This window comes from Bos mutus, chromosome X (assembly GCF_027580195.1).
Source record: "Bos mutus isolate GX-2022 chromosome X, NWIPB_WYAK_1.1, whole genome shotgun sequence".
In the NCBI taxonomy this organism is placed as follows: domain Eukaryota; kingdom Metazoa; phylum Chordata; class Mammalia; order Artiodactyla; family Bovidae; genus Bos; species Bos mutus.
Window position 1 is genome coordinate 76153411 of NC_091646.1, and position 24892 is coordinate 76178302.

The following is a 24892-nucleotide window of genomic DNA, read 5'->3' on the forward strand; positions in this document are numbered from 1 at the left end:
AATAGTTTCATTTATTCTAAATCATGTGGTTTTATTTATTAATTTTAGAATAAGCTTGTCAATTTTTAATTATTAAATTTCTTTATTGCTTATAATTAGTGTTATTTGTCTTATGTCTATTTTAAACTTACCAAGATTGTTTTCTTTGTGTGCTAGTATATGATCATGTTTTGTGAATGTTCCATGTACACCTGAGAAAAAGTATATTCTGTATGATCTGGATGTAGTGTTTTCTTTCTTTCTCTCTCCCTTTCTTTCCTTCCTTCCTTCCTTCTTTCTTTCCTCCCCACTCCCTCAAGTCCCACCTTAATTGATTAGCCCTTTTATAGCATTTCCTATTTCTTTTTTGTTCACTTAATCTGGCTACTTCTATGAATAGTATGTTAAAAGTATTCCACTAGAGAAAACTTCTATTTCTTCTTGTATCCCTGTAGTTTTTAGCTTATGTAGGCTTTTGTTGTGTTACTTTGTGCATGCTGCTGCTGCTGCTAAGTCGCTTCAGTCGTGTCCAACTCTGTGCGACCCCATAGACAGCAGCCCACCAGGCTCCCCCGTCCCTGGGATTCTCTAGGAAAGAACACTGGAGTGGGTTGCCATTTCCTTCTCCGTGTCATTCTCTGCTCCCCTCTAACTCAGGACAGGAGTCAAAGTCTTTTCAACAGTCTTCTCATCTCCCTCACTCCAACATTACCTCTGTGACCTCATCCCTTCACTCACTCCACTTCAGGTACACTGGACTCATGGTTGTTCCTGGTATTTATTATCTTCTCTTACCTTGAAGTTTCAGTTCTTCTCTCAAATGTGACCTGCACAGTGAGTCTTCTCTTGACCACTCTATTTTACATTGGAACCTCCTGTCTTTCCTTTCTTTCCCTCCATTGTACCTATCACCATCTGACATATGATAACTTTATTTATTTTGCTTCATTATCTGCCAAGAAAAAAGTAAGTCCCATAAGCGGGGGGTATGGGGAGAGGGATTTTTTTTTTTAATCTTGCTTATTCACTGCTGGACCCTCAGCACCTAGAATAGGTACTTAACATTTGTTGAACCAAAGAATACCATCTCTGCCTTCAGATCTGGAAGGACTGTTATGGGGCAAAGAGAGTAGATGGCAAATAGATCTGTGTGACTCCCAGGGACTAAGCTAGGCCTATTCCAACTCAACGTAAATAGGGACATCTTAGGCATTAAAACTGCCCCAGGAATCTATGCAGTGGAGGTGAGTAGGAGCAAGACAGATGATAGAGGAAGAATTTAAGCATCAAAAAGGAAAGGGTGAGGAAAGGACCACAGTCTGAGATTCTGTGTTCTCCAACTCGTTTAAGGATGAAGAACCTGAGGCTCTGAGATATGAAGTTTCCATCAAGTGCAGGTAGAACAGGGACTAAAATCTTGGTGTCCTAAATTGTAGGACAGTGAAATAATTTTTTCCTTCAATAAAGCAGTATTTTGTGGCAGGGTAATTTCTGGAAATATTCATGTTTATTTGTTTGCTGCCCCTCTATATCCCCACACCCCATACCCCTGCTACATGGGGGTAACCAGGCCCTTAAAAATACCTCTTGCAAGATGGATTTCACAGTGTAGAAAGCGACATCACTGAATCCATCACTCTTTTATAAAAGTATGAAAACACCATTGATATATAATCATAAAGGACAAGGAAAAGTCCTGAAAGAAAAAAAAATGAAGAGGGATCCCTCCCACTCCCAGCCCCACGTGGGAATGGAGAGCTCCTAAGTCTGGGGCAGTAGAGAAGCACAAAAACTGCTTAGGGCAGTGCCTCAAAGATGGGGAGGAGATGGTTTTAAGGTACCCAGAGGGAGGCAGGACCTAAGACCTTGGGGCTCTCAGCTTCTCTTCCATCACTGCAGGCAAAGAAAATGAAGATATCAGTGGGACTGGAATAGATTAGAGATTATTTGCCCTTGCCTTAATTTCAATACAAGTACCCCTTGGATTCCAGTGCCAACCTTAAGTGGGTCCCCAGTCATGAAAAACATGGAATTTTCTGCTTCTCTGCTAGAATGGGAGGTTTGGAGTCAGACTTCAGTTACTTTAAATAAAACAAACAAAGACTATTTTCTTGCTCACCCACATCTGAGTTTGTGGATGGACATGGATGTCCATTCCATTTTCTGCCTCTTGAAGGACATAAATATTAATTTTAATCACAGCATTTGTGGACAGACAGAGCATCCACTTCCTGTTGGCACTGGGTTCTACATAGGAGCCCATTGGAAATCTCATGAGGTTCTCCATGGGCTGAGAGAAAATATGTTCTGGCGTCGAGAGGGAGGAAGTGGAAAAGCAGGAGAGAAACTGAAGGAACAGAGGAGAGTAGCCTTCAAGAGCCCATCAGACAGCAATTATTCTTCCAGAAAATGAGACTGTTTCTCACTGTGACTGTTAAATGATTTGCAATTAACTGTTCATGAAGGAAATGCTCCAATTGATGGTGAAGGTCTGAGTGGCCAGACGCCAGTTCTCCAAGCTCACATCTATTGATTCACTCTGCTAGTTAACTTTTTTCCCCCAGGCTGCTTATTAGCAGGTTTAAATGGGAGAAGGGATAGGCTCACCTGGCTGGGAACAATTCCCAGAGATCCAAGGCTAGAGGTGGGAATGGGGGAAAGTAGTTGCTCTCTGAGCTCACAAGGGCCTCTGACCTGGGCTTGGAGCTGGGAAGCTTGGCTGGGCTCAGTAGGATAAAGAGGCAGCCAGAGGTTCCAATTTAGCTTTAGCGTGCTCTGACCTTGGGCCTGCTGCTGAAATTCAACCCCTAGCACCCCAACGTACATTGAAACAGCAGCTTCACTCCAAGTGCAACAGAAAAAGCAAGAGATTTGAAGTCTCATGACCTGGTTGTGTGAATTTTGGCAAGAGTCTTAACCTTTCTGAGGCTCTGGTTTCTTATCTGAAAATGCAGATACAATAATGTCAACCTCATACAGTTAAGATAAACATTACACAAGATAATGCAGTTAAAGTGTCTAGTGCCTGGCATATATCAATTATGTTATTTATTTTATGTTTGGAAAATTATTAGTAGTATTCTGTCACACCACATCTTTCACCCCAGCCTGCCCATCCTCTTACCCACACTGACTTGCAGTCAATGTTCTAGATCACCATAAGCAAGTCATTTCCCTTCTCACTGCCTCCATGTCCTTATCTGTAAAGTTGGGATAAATTCATCCATTCTGCCCAACTGCTTCAGGGGCCTTTTAGAAAATAATGGAGATAGAAGGAATTTGCCAACTAGAAAGTGCTACCTCAGGCCACTTGTTCCTATTGGCTAGGTCTGGCCCGCAAAAGTCATACAGGCCAAAGTCTAGGAATTGTCCAGAGAGAAGAGGAACACGGTCACTGGGGCCCAGAATCCAGTCAGGGTAGAGGCAGTACAGAGCTAGCAGCTTGTCTACAGCATCCTCCAAAAGACTTGCACAAATGTCTCCTGTCTATCAGATTTCCATCTGCTCTAAACAGAAATGAGGAACAAAGAAGGGCCATTCACTACGCACAACCCCAGCACCCAAGCAGACCAGAGAATAGCACTGGAGCTGACCAAGGCAGTTTTCTTGATGATCTAAGAAAGGTCTTTAGAGGTTCCCTCCACCAATGGCTCTCTCCAGTATTGCTAAGGACTCCCCAGGGGGTCACAGCGAACGTAGCCATTAGTCACAGTAGGAAGAGGTCTAATACATCAGTCATGCTGGGAACCACAACAGAACTCTCCCCAAGTCCAACTGAATTAGAATAGGGTGGGGCGTGCTGGACTTAGGTAGTTGACAAAATTCCATAGGTCACTTGGGGGTAGCCCAGTCTTCTCTCTTACATATGGAAACTAGTCTAGTCAAATCTATGCCCATGTGCTGTGTGTGTGTGCTTAGTCACTCAGTCATGTCCAAATCTTTGCAACACTTTGGACTGTAGCCCGCCAGATTCCTCTGTCCATGGGGATTCTCCAGGCAAGAACACCGGAGTAGGTTACCGTTTCCTCCCCCAGGAGATCTTTCCGACTCAGGGATCGAACTCTCATCTCCTGCATTGCAGGAAGATTCTTTACCTGCTGAGCCATCAGGGAAGCCTAATGTATGCCCATGACACCCATATATTATTATTGGGGAAACTGAGACTCACAAGGAGAATGGATTTGCCCAAGTCCTCACTGATTAATGAGGGGCAAAAATTATAGCAGAAATCTAAGCCTCCCTGACCCCCATGAATTTCCCATGGATGTAATAAGGCCTTTCCGGAAGGTGTTCCCCCAAAAGTCCCCTGAGCAACTAGGCTTCCTTTCATGAGAGCCCAGGACAGAGAATTCCATTTCTATACATCATTATCAACTTCCTTCCCAGAATGTTCCTTTTTCTCTCTTGCTAATTTGTGTCTGTTTTGGCTTTGTTTGATTCATGAGGTCCTGGGGCCAATAAGCATCTTAGTCTGAAAAGGGGCCCCAAGGAGCCTAGGAGCACTATCCACAGCACATTCAAGCAGCTATTTTAGTCCTCCTGGCTTGGACATGGCAATTGGGCAGAACTCAAGGAAGCCCACCAACAGATGCCAGACACCCTTGCTTACCAAGGACGAATGGTAAGAGTTTGGATTAGAGAAATCTGAGCCATTAACACAGTCACCTTCTCCTAGTTGATGGCACAGGTAATAGAAAGGGGGAGAGTGATGACTGCTTAGGCTAGAAAAGGCCTGGAAATCGGGATATGACCTAGGTGACTGAGTTATTGCTGTGGTACACCGCTGGTACCAACAGATGAGATGACTTGCAATAGGGCAGAAGCCACATGCTCTCCACTCAGACCCACAATTAAATAGGTGGGGCAGCCTGGCCAGCAGCTCTGCCCATAGGCCTGAGCATCTAGAAATTTACAAATATCTTTATTTTTATATCTTTGTTGTGAACAGGGCTTTTAACATTACAAAGTATCCTCCTTTATCTCATATAATTGCTTTTGGAATTCTACTTTGTCTGGAACCAGGATTTCAATCCCTGCTTTTATATCATTTTCATTTGGTAAGTCTTTGTCCATCTCTATAATTTTAGCCTTTTTGAAAGACTGTTCTAAGCATGTCTCTTGTATACAGCATTGTGTTGGGTTTTGCTTTAACAAGGCAATGTGAAAATCTATTTCTTTTAATAGATGAAATAAGCCTATTCACATTTATTTGTATTACTGTTTGTAATATAATTAATACAAAATGTCAACTTTCTTGTTTTATCTTATGATGTAATTACAGTGTGTAAATGTTATATTTACTGTGTTTCTTTCTCTATTGAGTGCTTCCTCTAAATGTTTTTGGTAATTAGGAAGGTTTGTATTTTTATGCTGGTAGTTGTGATTAGTTGCTCAGTTGTGTCTGATTCTTTATGATCCCGTGGACCATAGCCCACCATGGGATTCTCCAGGCAAGAATACTGGTGTGGGTAGCCATTTCCTTCTCCAGGGGATCTTCCTGGCCCAGGAACCAAATCCAAGCCTCCTTTATTGTCTAAGGTACCAGGGAAGCCCATTCTGGTGGTTACCTTTGTATTTATCCCTTCTGTGGTATTCTTACTCAACCCTTTTATCTTTTTATTTACATATTTATTTATAAAATTGTATATATTCCAAATCCTGAAAGATGATGCTGTGAAAGTGCTGCACTCAATATGCCAGCAAATTTGGAAAACTCAGCAGTGGCCACAGGACTGGAAAAGGTGGGGTTTCATTCCAATCCCAAAGAAAGGCAATGCCAGAGAATGCTCAAACTACCACACAATTGCACTCATCTCACACGCTAGTAAAGTAATGCTCAAAATTCTCCAAGCCAGGCTTCAGCAATATGTGAACCATGAACTTCCTGATGTTCAAGCTGGTTTTAGAAAAGGCAGAGGAACCAGAGATCAAATTGCCAACATCCGCTGGATCATGGAAAAAGCAAGAGAGTTCCAGAAAAACATCTATTTCTGCTTTCTTGACTATGCCAAAGCCTTTGACTGTGTGGATCACAATAAACTGTGGACAATTCTGAAAGAGATGGGAATACCAGACCACCTGATCTGCCTCTTGAGAAATTTGTATGCAGGTCAGGAAGCAACAGTTAGAACTGGACATGGAACAACAGACTGGTTCCAAATAGAAAAAGGAGTATGTCAAGGCTGTATATTGTCACCCTGTTTATTTAACTTACATGCAGAGTACATCATGAGAAACGCTGTGCTGGAGGAAGCACAAGCTGGAATCAAGATTGCCGGGAGAAATATCAATAACCTCAGATATGCAGATGACACCACCCTTATGGCATAAAGTGAAGAGGAACTAAAAAGCCTCTTGATGAAAGTGGAGAGTGAAAAAGTTGGCTTAAAGCTTAACATTCAGAAAATGAAGATCATGGCATCCGGTCCCATCACTTCGTGGGAGATAGATGGGGAAACAGTGGAAACAGTGGCTGACTTTATTTTTCTGGGCTCCAAAATCACTGCAGATGGTGATTGCAGCCATGAAATTAAAAGACACTTACTCCTTGGAAGGAAAGTTATGACCAACCTAGATAGCATATTCAAAAGCAGAGACATTACTTTGCCGACAAAGGTCCATCTAGTCAAGGCTATGGTTTTTCCTGTGGTCATGTATGGATGTGAGAGTTGGACTGTGAAGAAGGCTGAGTGCTGAAGAATTGATGCCTTTGAACCGTGGTGTTGGAGAAGACTCTTGAGAGTCCCTTGGACTGCAAGGAGATCCAACCAGTCCATTCTGAAGGAGATCAGCCCTGGGATTTCTTTGGAAGGAATGATGCTAAAGCTGAAACTCCAGTCCTTTGGCCACCTCATGCAAAGAGTTGACTCATTGGAAAAGACTCTGATGCTGGGAGGGATTGGGGGCAGGAGGAGAAGGGGACGACAGAGGATGAGATGGCTGGATGGCATCACCGACTCCGTGGATGTGAGTCTGAGTGAACTCTGGGAGTTGGTGATGGACAGGGAGGCCTGGCGTGCTGCCATTCATGGGGTCGCAAAGAGTCGGACACGACTGAGCTACTGATCTGATCTGATATATTTAAGATGTACAACATGATTTGCTATGCATATACATGGTTAAATGATTACTGAGTTTAATTAACTTATCATCTCATTACAGTTACCATTTTTTGTGTGTGATGAGTACATCTGAAATTTGCTCTCTTAGCATATTTCCATTTTTCAGTAGAATATTATGAAGTATAGTCATCATGCTTGTATATTAGATCTCTAGACTTTATTTATTGTCCATAAATGTAACTTTGTCTCTTTGACCAATATCTCTCCCCTTTCCCCCACACCCTTGGTGACCACCATTCTCTTTGCTTCTGAGTTTGACTTTTTTTTTTAGATTCCACATGTTAGTGAGATCATTCAGTATTTGTCTTTCTGTCTAACTTATTTCACTTAGTGTAATGTCTTTCAGGTTCATCCCTGTTGTTGCAAATGGCAGGGTTTACTTCTTTTTCATGACTGAATAATATTCCATTTTTTATATACCAGATCTTTATCCATTCATCTGTTGATGGACACTTATGTATGTTGTTTCTATATCTTGGCTATTGCAAATAATGCTGCAATGAATATTTGGGATAGTGATTTCCTTTCCTTCAGATATATTCCCAGAAGTGGGACTGATGGATCATATGGTAGTTCTAGTTTAATTGAGGAACCTTTGCATTGTTCTCCATAATGGCTATACCAGTTTACCTTTTTTTTTTCTTTATTTAAATTTATTTTTAATTGGAGGATAATTGCTTTACAGTGTTGTGTTGTTTTCTGCTATACAACAACGTTAATCAGCTATTAGTATACATATATCCCCTCCCTTTTACTTTTTTCTTTATTAATCTTTTACTATCTAATTTGTCTCCCATCTGTTTCCTATACAATAGTCAATGATCTTGTTCAGTTTTAGTTGCATTTTAAAATTATTTTTTAGTCTTAGCTTTGCAGTTTAATATATGAAATACTTACTGTCAGTCCTTTTGCCAAAATTTTCCCATTCATTGTTTTTGGTTAAAGCTCACTGTTTAGTATATATATATTAAAAAAGTTGCTCAGTCATGTCCAACTCTTTGCGATCCTGTGGAATTCTCCAGGCCAGAATACTGGAGTGGATAGCCTTTCCCTTCTCCAGGGATTGAACTGGGGTTTCCTGCATTGCAGGTGGATTCTTTACCAACTGAACTATCGGGGAAGCCCTGTTTGTTTAGTATCAGTTCAGTTCAGTTGCTCAATCATGTCTGACTCTGCAACCCCATGAATTGCAGCATGCCAGGCCTCCCTGTCTGTCACTCAAACTCACATCCATCGAGTCGGTGACGCCATCCAGCCATCTCATCCTCTGTCGTCCCCTTCTCCTCCTGCCCCCAATCCCTCCCAGCATCAGAGTCTTTTCCAATGAGTCAACTCTTCCCATGAGGTGGCCAAAGTACTGGAGTTTCAGCTTTAGCATCATTCCTTCCAAAGAAATCCCAGGGCTGATCTTCAGAATGGACTGGTTGGATCTCCTTGCAGTCCAAGGGATTCTCAAGAGTCTTCTCCAACACCACAGTTCAAAAGCATCAATTCTTCAGCACTCAGCTTTCTTCACAGTTCAACTCTCACATCCATACATGACCACTGGAAAAACCATAGCCTTGACTAGATGGACCTTTGTTGGCAAAGTAATGTCTCTGCTTTTGAATATGCTATCTAGGTTGGTCATAACTTTCCTTCCAAGGAGTAAGCATCTTTTAATTTCATGGCTGCAGTCACCATCTGCAGTGATTTTGGAGCCCCCAAAATAAAGTCTGACACTGTTTCCACTGTTTCCCCATCTATTTACCATGAAGTGACGGGACCAGATGCCATGATCTTAGTTTTCTGAATGTTGAACTTTAAGCCAACTTTTTCACTCTCCTCTTTCACTTTCATCAAGAGGCTTTTTAGTTCCTCTTCACTTTCTGCCATAAGGGTGGTGTCATCTGCATATCTGATATTTCTCTCGGCAATCTTGATTCCAGCTTATGGTATACAATAAAATTTCCTGTAGTGATGGGAATATTCTGTATCTGTGCTGTTTAATACTGTAACCAGCCACATGTGGCTACTGAGCACTGGAAATGTGCCTAGTGTGACGGAAGAACTGAATTTTAAATTTTCTTCCACTTTAATTAATCAAAATTTAAATAGCCACATATGGTATGTGGCTACCATATTAGTGCAGCTCTAGCAAATTCCTTATGAAGGGCACACATATTCTGGCATATTTACAACTTTTCCTAAAACCCTTGATATTTGAAGGGTTTCTCTGTCCTGATATCTTTGGCTGGATATAATTTCCTTAATTTGTATTTTCTTAAGTTTCTTGAAACTACTGTATTGCCTTGCTTTGTATGTTGTTTTTGAGAAATTGATGCCAATCTAAATTTTTTTGCCTGGAGGCCCTGAGGAATTTTTTTCTTTGTCTTTAAATTCTAATAGTTTTAATTAGGATATATCTCAGAGTTGATTGTTCCATGTCAATTTCCCTTGGTACCCAGTGGACCCTTTGATTGTTTTTGGATTTGTTTTATGATCCTGGATATGGATCATAAACTTGGTGAACATTTCATGTGTTCTAGAAGAAACAGTTAATCTCTCAGTTTTGAGTGGAATGTTTTACAAAATCAATTGGTTGATTGGTAGTGTTCAGTTTTCTATATCATTGTTGATTTTTTTTGTCTACTAGTTAGTTCCTTTAATCACTAAGAGAGGTGATAAAGGTTGGCAGCCATGTTTGTGGATTGTCCTATATTTTTTCCAGATTTTTTTAGTTTTGCTTCATGTATTTTGAAGCTATATTATTAGGGCAATCTTCCCCACACCTCTGTTCCCAGGGCTTCCCCTTCCTCTAGGTGGACAGTTAGGGCTTTCATCTCTACCCTGGCATTCACTTTCTACAACTAGGTTTGCCCTTTGGTCCAAGTTGTGATAGGTTATAAAAAAGGCAATGGGGATCTTTCTAAAGCTCTTCAGAACATTAGTCCTCTGCCCAAAGAAGAGATTCTTCTCCCTTAGAGTCTGAGGGGCCTGCTACTGCAAGGTTGCAGCTTTGGTACTGGGATTTACTTTGGAACAGGACTGCATGACAAAGAAACGAGAGGCTTTCTCTGTCCCACAGGAGCCCCCCAACTCCTTTTCAATCTTCATGTCATGTTGGTATACCCACTGACCGTGCACTTGATGCCTCTTTCAAGCTCTGTGTTCTCTTAGCCATCCAGTTTATTATGGTAGCTTCAGCTGGTACTGAAATACTATTGCCTCTCAGTCCTTGGTCTGTCCTAGCCTTCTCTCAGAGCTCCAGCATCATATATTAATCTGCCAGCTGGACGTCTCTATCAGTATGTGACATGAACACTCCAGCTCTGGTCCAAGATTGATCTCACTCTCCCCCTCTGCCAGCCCATTGTGTTCCTTTTTTGCTAATCTTAGTACATGGCACCGGGGCTTCCCTAGTGGCTCAGCAGTAAAGAATCTGCCTGCAGTGCAGGAGACCGCCTGCAGTGCAGGAGCATGCATGCGTGCTAAGTCACTTCAGTTGTGTTCCACTCTTCGTGACCCTATGGACCATAGACTCTGTCTATCCCATCCCGGGGATCGAACCGGCATCTCTTATATCTCCTGCATTGGCAGGTGGGTTCTTTATCACCAGCGCCACCAGGGAAGCCCCTGCAGTGCACCAAAATGGATTCAATCCCTGGCTTGGGAAGATCCCCTGGAGAAGGAAATGCCAAACCACTTCAGTATTACTGCCTGGGAAATCCCAAGGACAGAGGAGCCTGGAAGGCTAGGGCTACAGTCCATGGGGTTGCAAGAGTCAGATACCACTTAGCAACTAAACCACCACCACCATATATGGCACCAGCCTCAACTCAGCTGCTCATGCTGTTATCCTAGAAGTAATATTCTCTCCCTTTCTCTTACTTGACAGTACTTCTGTGTAATTTATAAATGTAAATATATTGTGGGAAGGTCAGAAAATATTTTGATTGTATAGTCAAGTATTTTGGAGATTGATGATCTTTAGAAAAAAAAAAGTTGGAAATCTCTCCACTGCCTGCCCCTGAATGTTTCTGTAACCCTTTATCTCATCACTGTCCAAAGCACTATTTTCCTGTCATACTGTGCTATATGTAGTTCTCTTAACTCATCTTGCATGTTTCGTGTCTTCCTGCCTTGTTTTTCATGTTACTGCCCCATATTCGTGAGGAAGATTATATTCTTGTTTAAGGATTCAAAGCTCTGCCTCCCCAAGTGAAGTTCAGTCTGTTAACACAAGGTGTAATCTTATTCCATCCCTTGTAAAAGCCCATTGCACCTTGTACCCATGTCCATCATAGCTCCTGTAACATCCCATAGCAGGGGTGTGTTCATATACAGGCATACCTTTGAGATACTACAGGTTTGTTTCCAGACCACTGCAATAAAACAAATATTGCAATAAAATGAGTCACATGAATTTTTTGGTTTCCCAGTGCATATAAAAGTTACACCGACATTATACTGTAGTCTATTAAGTGTGCAATAACATGTCTGAAAAAACAATGTACATACCTTAATTAAAAAATACTCTTGCTAGAGAAGGCTAACCACCATCTGGACAGTGGAGGGTCCCCACAAACCTTCAATTTGTGAAAAAACATGGTATCTCTGAAGCACAATAAAGCAAAGTGCTGTAAAACAACGCATACCTATGCAAGTCTCTTTACTGGAGTATGAGCTCCTTGAGAGCAGGCACTCTCTTTATTTCCTCAGCAATTAGGACAGGTCTAGACACTGTGTTAACTCAGCAGTCAGTGGTCTTTTATCCATGAACTGAAAAGTTAATACACTAGCAGGACTGCTCTAGGTTTTTCTCTCCCAAAGGATAGTATCAAGCAAGACAGAGTCAGGTTTCCAGTGCCAGCTAAAGATTGTCACTTGTTCTTTGCCTCTATAAGGATTAGGTCACTAGCCACTGTAGTCACTGACCTTCAGCATACCCTGAAAGGAGTTGAGAGCAGAGATCAGGAATGAGACAGTCTGTGCTCTGGAGAAAACTGGTAGAGCAGACCTTCAGATAGGTATTTTCAGGAGAAAATGTTCTGAACCCAATTTCTTGTATCTTCTCATATCTAGAAAAGCACTAAGATCGTTAACAGAGACATCTGCCTCTTGTGACTAGCAGCAATCTTCTACCGAGATGTGTGCTTGATTGCATGTACCCCCTTCACCAAAATCACATATATATTGACCTCCCCTTTCCTTGTCAGAGCAGTTCCTAAGAGCTATCTGAAATGTTGTCTCCCAAGCTATAGTTCTCATTTTGCCCTAAATAAAACTTAACTCACAAATCTCACGTTGTACATTTTTTTCAGTTGACACCAGTGAAGCTTTTTCTAGTCAACTTTCAAAAGTGCTCTATTGGAAGAATTAGTTCCCACATATCTTTTCCAGATGTTCTATCCTGATCATCGCAGATTGTTGTTACAGGGATCCGTGTCATTCGAAGATGTGGCTGTGGATTTTACCCGACAGGAGTGGCACACACTGGATCTTGCCCAGAGGACCATGCACAGGGATGTGATGCTGGAGAACTACAGCAACCTGGCATCTGTGGGTGAGGATATTGTCCACCTAACTCCTGGTAGCATGTTTTTCCTTTCTTGGTTGCTATAACCTGGGCAGCCTTTGTAGAGTTCAGTGATACTTCAGTTCTAGATTCAAGGGGTCATAGATAATTTATCAGTTTGGAGCACCAGGAAGAGTGTGTGTGTTCTCACTTCCCCCAGTGAAAGGTTTCAGTGCGTAGCCTTCCTTGTGCAGTTCATGAAGATGCACCTTTCTCCTCCATCAGAGGCCCTAAAGCTCAGGCAACCTGGCCCACGTCCTGTGCCATTTCCCATTAACAGGCCTCTGCGTGGCCAAACCAGAGATGATCTTCAAGTTGGAGCGAGGGGAAGAACTGTGGATATTAGAGGAGGAATCCTCAGACAATGGTTACACAGGTGAGTGAGCAACAACTCAACATATGAAAAGTAGGAGAAATAAGACTTCAGGAATTCAAATCAAAGGTTATGTTTGGCTAGTATTTTTCAGGAATCTCTTTTCAGAGGCCCTTGCTCTTTGAAAATGACTAGAGGACAGAAGGTCTATATGCTTTAGATACCTAAATCCTACGTCCCCACATCATGCTCACACTTAAGTGCTCTCTCCTATTTTATCTTGATTTTTGTAGTTATTTACCACTCTTGTCTTTCCCTGCCTGCCTCAGCTTAGATATTTATTCTTAGCTAGTCTGTTTCTCTTTAGTATTCTCAATTGTCTTCCTTCCCTCCATTGTCTTGGATGCCTTCTGTTGTCAAGCACTCATTCATACATTCATTTAGTCATCTACCAAATCTTAAATGAGGGTCAACTATATGCTGGTCACCTTCTAGGTGGGGGGGTCCAATAGTGAATAAAGTAATATCTCTCTTCTCTTGGAGCTTGCAGTCTAATGAGGAAAAGAGACCAGAAACAAATGAATACGTGATGTTTGGTGGAAAAAAGAAAATCCGTTCAAGATAAGAAGAGTAGACAGTGATGGTTTGTGCTTTTGGAGAATGTGGTCAGGGAAGACTCTTTGGGGAAGTTAACATTAGTACACCAACACCAGTGAAGTGAGACAGAGGCATGTAGATTTTAGTAGTATTCTAAGCAGAGAGAACAGATAGTGCCAAGCCTAGTCTGAGGGATATATACCTCAGGGGTATATAGCAAAGATGCTGGTGTGGATCAAGGTTGGGTAGTGAGAGTGCTAGGAAGTGATATCTGACAGTTCAGTTCAGTCGCTCAGTCATGTCCAACTCTTTGCGACCCCATAAACTGCAGCACACCAGGCCTTCCTGTCCATCACCATCTCCCGGAGTTCACTCAAACCCATGTCCGTCGAGTCAATGACGCCATCCAACTATCTCATCCTCTGTCATCCCCTTCTCCCCCTGCCCTCAACCTTTCCCAGCATCAGGGTCTTTTCCAGTGAGTCAGCTGTTTGCATCAGGTGGCCAAAGTATTGGAGTTTCAGCTTCAAAATCAGTCCTACCAATGAACACCCAGGACTGATCTCCTTTAGGATGGCCTGGTTGGATTTCCTTGCAGTCCAAGGGACTCTCAAGAGTCTTCTCCAATACCACAGTTCAAAAGCATCAACTCTTCAGTGCTCAGCTTTCTTTATAGTTCAAATTCTCACATCCATACATGATCACTGAAAAAACCATAGCCTTGACTAGATGGACCTTTGTTGGCAAAGTAATGTCTCTGCTTTTTAATATGCTGCCTAGGTTGGTCATAACTTTCCTTCCAAGGTGTAAGCATCTTATTAATTTCATGGCTGCAGTCACCATCTGCAGTAATTTTGGAGCCCAGAAAAATAAAGTCAGCCACTGTTTCCACTGTTTTCCCATCTATTTGCCATGAAGTGATGGGACCAGATGCCATGATCTTAGTTTTCTGAATGTTGAGCTTTAAGCCAACTTTTTCACTCTCCACTTTCACTTTCATCAAGAGGCTCTTTAGTTCTTCTTCACTTTCTGCCATAAGGGTGGTGTCATCTGCATATCTGAGGTTATTGATATTTCTCCTGGCAATCTTGATTCCAGCTTGTGCTTCTTCCAGCCCAGCGTTTCTCATGATGTACTCTGCATATAAGTTAAATAAGCAGGGTGACAATATACAGCCTTGACGTACTCCTTTTCCTATTTGGAACCAGTCTGTTGTTCCATGTCCAGTTCTAACCGTTGCTTCCTGACCTGCATACAGATTTCTCAAGAGGCAGGTCAAGTGGTCTGGTATTCCCATCTCTTTCAGAATTTTCCACAAATCTGAGAGTTAGCTGGGGACTAAATTATGTAGAGTTTTTATAGGCTTTGTTAAGCTTTATACTGTGACAAGGGAAAGCCTATGTTGGGTTTTGAGTGAGAGTGATATGATCTGATTTATTTTTAAAGGCTCTTTTTCACTGCCAGGTGCCAACAGTTCTGTTTGGGGTAATTCCCTCAGGCATGATAATGACCTTCAGCATCGGAAAATTCAAACTTTGGATCAAACTGTCAAATATCAGAAAGCCTTCTACAAGAGAATGAGCTTTGTTGGACACAAAAGAACACACACAGGAGAAAGAAACTTTGAATGTAATGAATGTGGGAAAACTTACTGCAGGAAATCAAACCTTATTGAACATCTGAGAATACACACAGGGGAGAGACCCTATAAATGTGGTGAATGTGCAAAAACCTTTAGTGCAAGATCATACCTCATTGCTCATCAGAAAACTCACACAGGAGAGAAGCCCTTTGAATGTGATGAGTGTGGAAAATCTTTTGGCAGGAAGTCACAACTCATTCTACATCAGAGAACACACACAGGAGAGAGACCCTATGAATGTACTGAGTGTGGGAAAACCTTTTCTGAGAAGGCAACCCTCATGATTCATCAGAGAACTCACACAGGGGAGAAACCCTATGAATGTGGCGAATGTGGGAAAGCATTTCGTGTTAAGATATCTCTTACTCAACATGAGCGAACTCACACGGGGGAGAAACCCTATGAATGTGGTGCTTGTGGGAAAAACTTTGGTGCAAAAAAATCCCTAAACCAACATCAAAGAATTCATACAGGTGAGAAACCCTATAAATGTGGTGAATGTGGGAAATTTTTCAGATTGAAGATGACTCTGAATAATCACCAGAGAACTCATACGGGTGAAAAACCCTACCAGTGTAATGAATGTGGGAAATCTTTCAGTGTGCATTCATCTCTTGGAATACATCAGCGAATTCACACAGGAGAGAAACCTTATGAATGTAACAAATGTGGTAATGCCTTCTATGTCAAAGCACGCCTCATTGAACATCAGAGAATGCATTCAGGAGAAAAACCCTATGAATGTAGTGATTGTGGAAAAATCTTCAGTATGAAGAAATCCCTTTGTCAACACCAGAGAACTCATACAGGAGAGAAACTTTGTGAATGAAGAAATGCCTTCTCTGTGAAAGTATGCCTCATTAACACAGGAGAGACCCTTTGAATGCCAAGAATGTGGGAAAGCTTTCTGGCAGAAGGCACACCTCACAGAACATCAGAGAACTCACTTAGGCCAGCCCTTGCCGTGTACTGTGGAGAAAGCTTCTCTAAGAAGACTCCCCTCACCATTTGATCAAGCCCTTTGGGCCATCTGATTACTGGGGCACACAGAGTATACCTGTAACAATACGGCTCCTGCCTTGGTGTGAAAATTGTCCTGATCCCCTTAGGGAGTGGCTCATTGTTGTTTGCATTTCATTTGGATTTCCGTAATTAGTGGTTGAGAATCAGCTTACCTGTTGACTGGTCATTGTTATATTTCTTCTGTGCAGTGACTGTTCATATCCTTTGCTCATTGTTTTCTCATAGGCTGTCTTTTACTTCTTGGTTTAAATGTTGTTTTCCTTGTTCTTTAAAAAAAAATATGAGAACATAAAAATCCCTTTTCAGTCATTTGTGTTTCAGATATCTCCTCTCAGTCTGTGACTGGTTCTTTAATTTTGTTAACTCTTTTCTTCTGCCTAGGTTTTATGTTTTTATGTTATCAGTTTCAAGGTGATAATATTCTCCTGTACTTTCCTCTAAAGTGAAGGTTTCATTTTCAACATTGAAAATTTTAATCTACCCTAAGTTTTTTCTGTATAATATGAAGTCTCCAATATATAATGCTATATTTTAAAAACTTTACATCAGTAGTATTACACTATTTTTGTTTATGCAGCTTGCTTTTTTTCATGAAATGTTACCTTTCCAAGATCTATCCATGTTGGTAAATATAGCTCTGGTTTATTTATTTATCTCTCCATTCCCCTAGTGAAAGGCATTTGTATCATTTCTGTGTTTAGTATTTAAATCTAGAAATGGCAATGATGGGTCATAGGGTGTAGGCAGTATGCCAGTTATTAATCTATTGTGCCCCAGTTCCAAACCTGCCCTTCTATACTGGGACTTTGTGATGCTGGGGCCATGACTCTATAGAACACATTCCTGTCTTGCCAGCTGCTATTCGCTGTTGGGTCTTGCCAATAAGAGATATGAAATATAAATGTTGAGCCTATGGAAGGAAGAAGGGACTTGCTCTTTTTTTTATTTCAATTCCAGTTGGCTCCCTGTTTATCTGAGTATCAGCCCAGCATTGCTTCTTCACTTGGGCAGCAGCACATCCTCATGGTAGCAGCAGTTTAATCCAGTTTGCACTTTCCCAGTACTAACAGCTCTATGGTACTGCATCCCCTCAGAGACACTTGCAACATCTGGGTAGTGCCACCTCCTTAGAACTATGAATCTCAGTCACATGTGACCCCACTTACAACCTTCTATTTTTAGTAATTCCAACTTCTTCCCTTTTTACCCTAGCCCCACTGCTTTCTGCAGTTGCTGAGTCCATAAGAATTTTAATGTTCTTTTTGCTTTTAAGTTATGTGGTTAGTAACTTCATAACTAGTTAAAATTTTTTTGTAATAAATTTTCTCTATTAAAATAACTGGTATGGCTTCTGTCTCCTAGCTGGGTTCTGATTGACATAGAAGTTTTTCAACTTGACTAAATATTAAAGTTTTTAAAAATTGTACCATTTTACACTCTCATGAGCAGTTTGAGAAAAAGTTTACATTTTCCCACATATTCACTAGAACTTATCTGTTATTTTTTTTTTATAAATTATTGCCTATCTGAAACGTGTAAAATGGCTTTAAGCCCTTCCATCCTTGAATGTGTTTGTCTTTTTATTTAACTCATTTAAAATCTATTAAATTTTAAGTAGTATTTTATGGTTTTCTAAGAAATTGTCTTTGAAAGTTCATCTTTTAATAGAAAATTTGCTCATATATATATATATATATACACATATATTTTAAAATATAATGATGTATTATGGGGTATATATATATATATGTAATATATGTATCTATCTATATGTTAAGTGTGTGTGTATACATGTGTGCATGTCTCCCCAGAAAACACTTTTGTTTTATATATTTATTTTATTTTACCTACATATTTACCACTTTGGTTGCTCTTTATTGTTTCCCACATTTCCTTCATGATCATTTTCTTCTTTATGTGAAAAATATCCTTTAGAGTTTTCTTTAGTGGAGGTCTATCAATGATAAATCTCTCAACCTTGTGAATGTTTCCCCTTGTACTTTTTTGATAAGCAGAAACAAATCCTTTTCTTTTAGTACTGGGTAGCACTGTGCCATAATAAATATTGATGCTAAATTACATAATTTTTTTGCTTTTTCCCCTGAGTGTTCCATAAGGATTACGACAACCCAGGGTATTTGAATTAATTGTTAGATGCCCTCCAATACAGCATACACTTGAATATACATATTACACTTTTCTCACTTTGTATATAGCATGCCCTCACCCTTGTTTTGGAGAAGGCAGTGGCACCCCACCCCAGTACTCTTGCCTGGAAAATCCTATGGATGGAGGAGCCTGGTAGACTGCAGTCCATGGGGTCCCTAAAAGTCGGACACGACCGAGCAATTTCACTTTGACTTTCACTTTCATGCATTGGAGAAGGAAATGGCAACCCACTCCAGTGTTCTTGCCTGGAGAATCTCAGGGACGGGGGAGCCTGGTGGGCTGTCGTCTATGGGGTCGCACAGAGTCGGACACGACTGAAGCGACTTAGCAGCAGCAGCAGCAGCAGCACCCTTGTTTACTAAGCATTACGTTTATCAAAATGCCATCTCCTCACTTCTTCCAATCTTCAGCTCATCCATTAAAAATTAAATCTGATGTTTTAAAATGATTATTATTATGGAAAATGTCAAACATAAAAAAAGTAATCTCTGGTGACAGAAAGCAGATCAGTGGTTGCCTCTGGGGTAGGAATTAACTCCTAAGAGGTAGGAGGGAACTTCCCCGGGCGTGGTGGAACTATTCTGTATCTTGACTGAGTGTGTGTTAATGAGAATACACAAGAGTCATCAAATGATTAAATTTAAGATTTGTGAATTTTATTGTATGTAAATTATCTCTCAATTAAAAATTTAAAGCACAACAATAAAAAATTTCCCATTTCCATATCAGGAGTCAGATGAAGGCTGCCTGGGAGAAAAACCAAGAATCTTGACCACTAGATCAGATGAAAGACACTGGCAGTGGGACACTTCATTCTTTCAAGGCTTTAGAAATGGTTTTGCTCCATGAAAATGACCTTTACTAAGGCTCCATGGTGGGTTGTGCTGGCCCTCCATTAGCTACCGTCACTTATGTGATAACCCTACTGGCCAACACTAATATGTATGTGGCTCCTGATAGCCTAAGCACAGTCTCTCCTCATACTCCATTAGCTACCATGATGTAGTTTTTACCCCCATGACATGTCTGCACAGTGTCTACTAACACTTCATTAGTTTATAGCAGTTCTTATCTCTGACACTAGTCAAGAGCACAATGTCTGCTAACCTACCATTAGCTCACAGTAGCTTGTCTTCTTCCACTTTTTGTTCCAGCAGAATCTTCTCACTCCCTTTAGCTCATATCATCATGTCTTGCCACCTCTTTTAGCTGCCATTACAATTTTTGCTGACCCCCATTTGCTCACAGCTTACCATCTTTTCACTCCTTTTTTGCTTACAGCTTAGTGACTCATGATCTACTATCACATCTTTTTGCCCTCCTTTAGACTCAGCATGGTGGCTACTAACCTCCCTTCCATTGGCTCACAGCAGTGTATCTTATAACCTCCTTTAGACCTATTGCAGTGGCTGTTGTCTCCATGTTGGTTTTCACCGTTTTGTCTGTTCGTTCCCCATCAGCCACCGTTCAGTTCAGTTCAGTTCAGTTCAGTCGCTCAGTCGTGTCTGACTCTTTGCAACCCCATGAATCGCAGCACGCCAGGCCTCCCTTTCCATCACCAACTCCCGGAGTTCACTCAGACTCATGTCCATCGAGTCAGTGATGCCATCCAGCCATCTCATCCTCTGTCATCCCCTTCTCCTTCTGCCCCCAATCCCTCCCAGCATCAGAGTCTTTTCCAATGAGTCAACTCTTCTCATGAGGTGGCCAAAGTACTGGAGTTTTGGCTTTAGCATCATTCCTTCCAAAGAAATCCCAGGGCTGATCTCCTTCAGAATGGACTGGTTGGATTTCCTTGCAGTCCAAGGGACTCGAAAGAGTCTTCTCCAACACCACAGTTCAAAAGCATCAATTCTTCGGCGCTCATCCTTCTTCACAGCCACCATACAGTATATTTAACCCAATGAGTTCTAATTGACATGTCTGCTCACCCTACATTAGATCTCCTCATTATATCTGCTGATTTTTAAAATTAGGCATCAGTACAGTGTCTTGGGGGCTTCCCTCGTGGCTCAGATGGTAAAGAATCTGCCTGCAATGCAGGAGACCCAGGTTCGATCCCTGGGACGAGACGATCCCCTGGAGAAGGGAATGACTACCCACTCCAGTATTCTTGCCTGGAGAATTCCATGGACAGAGGAGCCTGGTGGGCTACAATCAATGGGGTTGAAATGAGTTTGGCATGACTTTTTGACTAACACTTTTACTTCACTTTCACAGTGTTTTTGACCACATCAACCCACAATGCAGCATATTTATCTGCTGTTTCCTAATTAGTGACCAATAGACTTTGATCCTCTTGAGCCCCAGCACAATTTCTGTAGAACTTGACCTTGTCACTCTATCTTCTGATCCCCCATTTACCAAGTTCCAAGTTCTTTACCTAAAGACCCCTAAATAGCCCTGATCATCAGTGTATCTGCTGATCACACATTAGTCTTCTGATTTGTAGACACCCATCATGACCAAGATAATCACAATGGTGTGATCACTCACCTAGAGCCAGACATCCTGGAATGTGAAGTCAAGTGGGCCTTAGAAAGCATCACTACAAGCAAAGCTAGTGGAGGTGATGGAATTCCAGTTGAGCTATTTCAAATCCTGAAAGATGATGCTGTGAAAGTGCTGCACTCAATATACCAGCAAATTTGGAAAACTCAGCAGTGGCCACAGGACTGGAAAAGGTGGGTTTTCATTCCAATCCCAAAGAAAGGCAATGCCAAAGAATGCTCAAAATACCACACAATTGCACTCATCTCACACACTAGTAAAGTAATGCTCAAAATTCTCCAAGCCAGGCTTCAGCAATATGTGAACCGTGAACTTCCAGATGTTCAAGCTGGTTTTAGAAAAGTCAGAGGAACCAGAGATCAAATTGCCAACATCCACTGGATCATCGAAAAAGCAAGAGAGTTCCAGAAAAACATTTATTTCTGCTTTATTGACTATGTCAAAGCCTTTGACTGTGTGGATCACAATAAACTGTGGAAAATTCTGAAAGAGATGGGAATACCAGACCACCTGACCTGCCTCTTGAGAAATCTGTATGCAGGTCAGGAAGCAACAGTTAGAACTGGACATGGAACAACAGACTGGTTCCATATAGGAAAAGGAGTACGTCAAGGCTGTATATTGTCACCCTGCTTATTTAACTTATATGCAGAGTACATCATGAGAAATGCTGTGCTGGAGGAAGCACAAGCTGGAATCAAGATTGCTGGGAGAAATAACCTCAGATATGCAGATGACACCACCCTTATGGCAGAAAGTGAAGAGGAACTAAAAAGCCTCTTGATGAAAGTGAAAGAGGAGAGTGAAAAAGTTGGCTTAAAGCTCAACATTCAGAAAACTAAGACCATGGCATCTGGTCCCATCACTTCATGGGAAATAGATGGGGAAACAGTGGAAACAGTGTCAGACTTTATTTTTCTGGGCTCCAAAATCACTGCAGATGGTGATTGCAGCCATGAAATTAAAAGACACTTACTCCTTGGAAGGAAAGTTATGACCAACCTAGATAGCATATTCAAAAGCAGAGACATTACTTTGCCAACAAAGGTTCATCTAGTCAAGGCTATGGTTTTTCCAGTGGTCATGTATGGATGTGAGAGTTGGACTGTGAAGAAAGCTGAGCGCCGAAGAATTGATGCTTTTGAACTGTGGTGTTGGAGAAGACTCTTGAGAGTCCCTTGGACTGCAAGGAGATCCAACCAGTCCATTCTAAAGGAGATCAGCCCTGGGTGTTCTTTGGAAGGACTGATGCTAAAGATGAAACTCCAGTACTTTGGCCATCTCATGTGAAGAGTTGTCTCATTGGAAAAGACTCTGATGCTGGGAGGGATTGGGGGCAGAAGGAGAAGGGGACGACAGAGGATGAGATGGCTGGATGGCATCACCAACTCCGTGGATGTGAGTTTGAGTGAACTCCGGAAGTTGGTGATGGACAGGGAGGCCTGGCGTGCTCCAATTCATGGGGTCGCAAAGAGTCGGATATGACTGAGTGACTGAACTGAACTGAATATAGAGTATGACCTCCTTGAGGACCCATTACCATGTTTTTTGTTCTTACAGTAGCCAAATCCCTGTGTCTGCTGAGTTCTCCCCCACCTTTAACTGCAAGTATTGTGTCTATGGGGCTTCCCAGGTGGCTCAGTGGTAAAGAATCCACCTGCCAGTGCAGGAGACATGAGTTTGATCCCTGGGTGAGGAAGATCCCCTGGAGAAGGAAATGGCAACCAACTCCAGTATTCTTGCCTGGAAAATCCCATGGACAGAGGAGTCTGGAGAGCTTCAACATGGAGTTGCATGTACTGAACTTGACATGACTTAGCGACTGAGCAGCCACAGCAGCATTGTGTCTTTGATCCATTGAGGCCATAGAGTTTGCTGGCCCCACATTAGCTCCCATCAGTGTCTGTTGATCTTCAATTAGGCAGCAGTACATTTTCTTCAATATGTATGAAGTTCCCGCAATATACTTGCTGATCCCCAATTAGCCATAAGATCAGAGACTAACCTCCAGGAGCTTCCAGCACAGTATCTGCTGATTCCACACTAGTCTCACCATTCTGACCATCCATTAGCAATGAGTACAATGTCTCTGACCTTCATAAGTCACAATCACAATGTTGCTGATCCTGCATTAACCATCATCACTGTGCCAGTTGATTCCCCATTAGCCATTAATACAGTATCTGAATGCAATGATGCCCCAGTTCAGTGCATGCTGACCACACGTTACAGCCCATCTCCATATTTGCTAATACTGGCCTCAACACTGGGACAGATGATTACCAGGCACTAATTTAGAGTCTTTGCCTCATGTTTTTTCACAGTATCTGCTGCTCATCCTGTATTAATGTGTCGTCACTGTGTCTGCTAATCTTGGTCACGAGTAGAGAGTGTGTCTTTGAGTCCTCATAAGAAATCTGATTAGTGTCTGCTGATCTCATATTAGTACTTTATCATCCTGCTGATTAGCCATTAGCCACCACTAAAGTGATTTGTGTCTCCGTCTAAGCATCAACCCATTTGCTACCGTCAATCCTGTGGATGCCAGTTCTTCATCCTCTAATACAGTGTATTATCCTCATGAGCCCCAGCATAATACCTGGGCCTCATTAGAGCCTTCCCTACCATTAGACCATTCGTGGTTTCTGATGATCTATTAGTCACCAGTACAGTGTCTGACTCCCATGAGCTCCCATAATGATATCTGCTGGTGCTGTATTAGCTCCCATGACTGTGTCTGTTGAATCCCCACTAGTCATTAATATACTGTATTTGACTTCTGTGATTACTCCCCACAGTTTCTGATGACCTTATGTTAGGACCAGTAATCATTTCCTGATTTCTGTAAATTGGTTTGTTGACTGTTTCAATCCCTGTAACTGTTCCTTGGACTCTGGTGGTTCCCTAGTCCTGCAGACTGCTTTTTAAATTTTTTTTATCCCTTGATGTTATTGGCCTGATCCTCAGGGTTTAGTCCCTGTTGCTCTGGCTCTTTTGTTGCCCCTCTGACAGTCTTCCAAATACAAGGACTGTTTTGTGGTCTCTTTAGATATTTGATGATGCCCCCCACCTATTTCTCAGGTCCAGAACTATCCCCTCGCCTGGCTAGCTGTTTCCTTGTTTCTCTGGCTGTGCTCTCAGCTTGAGATTGTTCTCTTATATGTCTTGCTGTCTCCTAGATATTTCTAGTTGTTGTATGACATTTAGGGGTATTTTCTCTTTCCATTTGACTGTTCTGGAGTGTCTCTGGCTGTCCTCTAATTACAGGGACTGTTTTCTGGTTCTTTGGCCATTTGATAGTTTCTCTGACTGGTCACATCGCTGCTGTGACTGTTTACTGGTCTCTATGGCTGTTTTCTAGTGTCTGGGGATTTTTCCTCAGCCCTGACCTATTGTCTGGAACCAGAGACTGCCTCTTCTAGCAGTTCCCTAGTACATGAAATAGATTACTTTACCTTCCCTGATCTTACCTCAATTCTAGGCTTGTTCACACTTCCTATTGCCTATTTTCTGTTTTTTCCAATTATTTCTCAGCACCAAGGACTGTTGTATACACTGGATGTGAAAGTGTTAGTCACATAGTCTTGTCTGACTCTTTGTCAGTCCATGGCCCCATGGACTGTAGACAACTAGACTCCTCTGTCCATGGAATTCTCCAGGCAAGAATACTGGAATGGGTTGCCATTCCCTTCTCCAGGGCATCTTCCCAACCCAGGGGTTGAACCTGGGTCTCCCGTGTTGGAGGCAGATTCTTTGCTATCTGGGACTTAAACAACAAGTGGTAGTTGCAGGCTCCAGAGGGAGCACCTTCTTTTCAGTAGATCCTTTTAGCTATAGCTGCCCTGGAGAAGCAGACCCTACAGAGAAGCTTAGTTCAGAGTCCTGATGTGAGTCACTATGTTTCTTCTCATTACCTTTCTAGAAAATCCATTAAGGTAAATAAAGTGAGTTATCCCTCACCCCCACATTCATGTGTCTGT

General features: G+C 41.8%; 2 protein-coding genes across 2 annotated transcripts in view; one reads left to right on the forward strand and one right to left on the reverse strand.

Moving 5' to 3' along the window:
• ZNF157 (zinc finger protein 157) overlaps positions 1 to 16243 on the forward strand; it is a 30620-nt gene extending 14377 nt beyond the window's left edge. Inside the window, 4 exon segments of the mRNA XM_005899363.2 lie at positions 12519 to 12645; positions 12938 to 13033; positions 15014 to 16070; positions 16072 to 16243. Coding sequence (XP_005899425.2) covers positions 12519 to 12645; positions 12938 to 13033; positions 15014 to 16070; positions 16072 to 16243 — 1452 coding nt within the window.
• Positions 16244 to 16326: 83 nt separating this feature from the next.
• Positions 16327 to 24892, reverse strand: part of ZNF41 (zinc finger protein 41) — a 72774-nt gene continuing 64208 nt past the window's right edge. Inside the window, exon 5 of the mRNA XM_070365334.1 lies at positions 16327 to 16498. Coding sequence (XP_070221435.1) covers positions 16452 to 16498 — 47 coding nt within the window. The 3' untranslated portion in view covers positions 16327 to 16451. The remainder of the gene's footprint in view (positions 16499 to 24892) is intronic.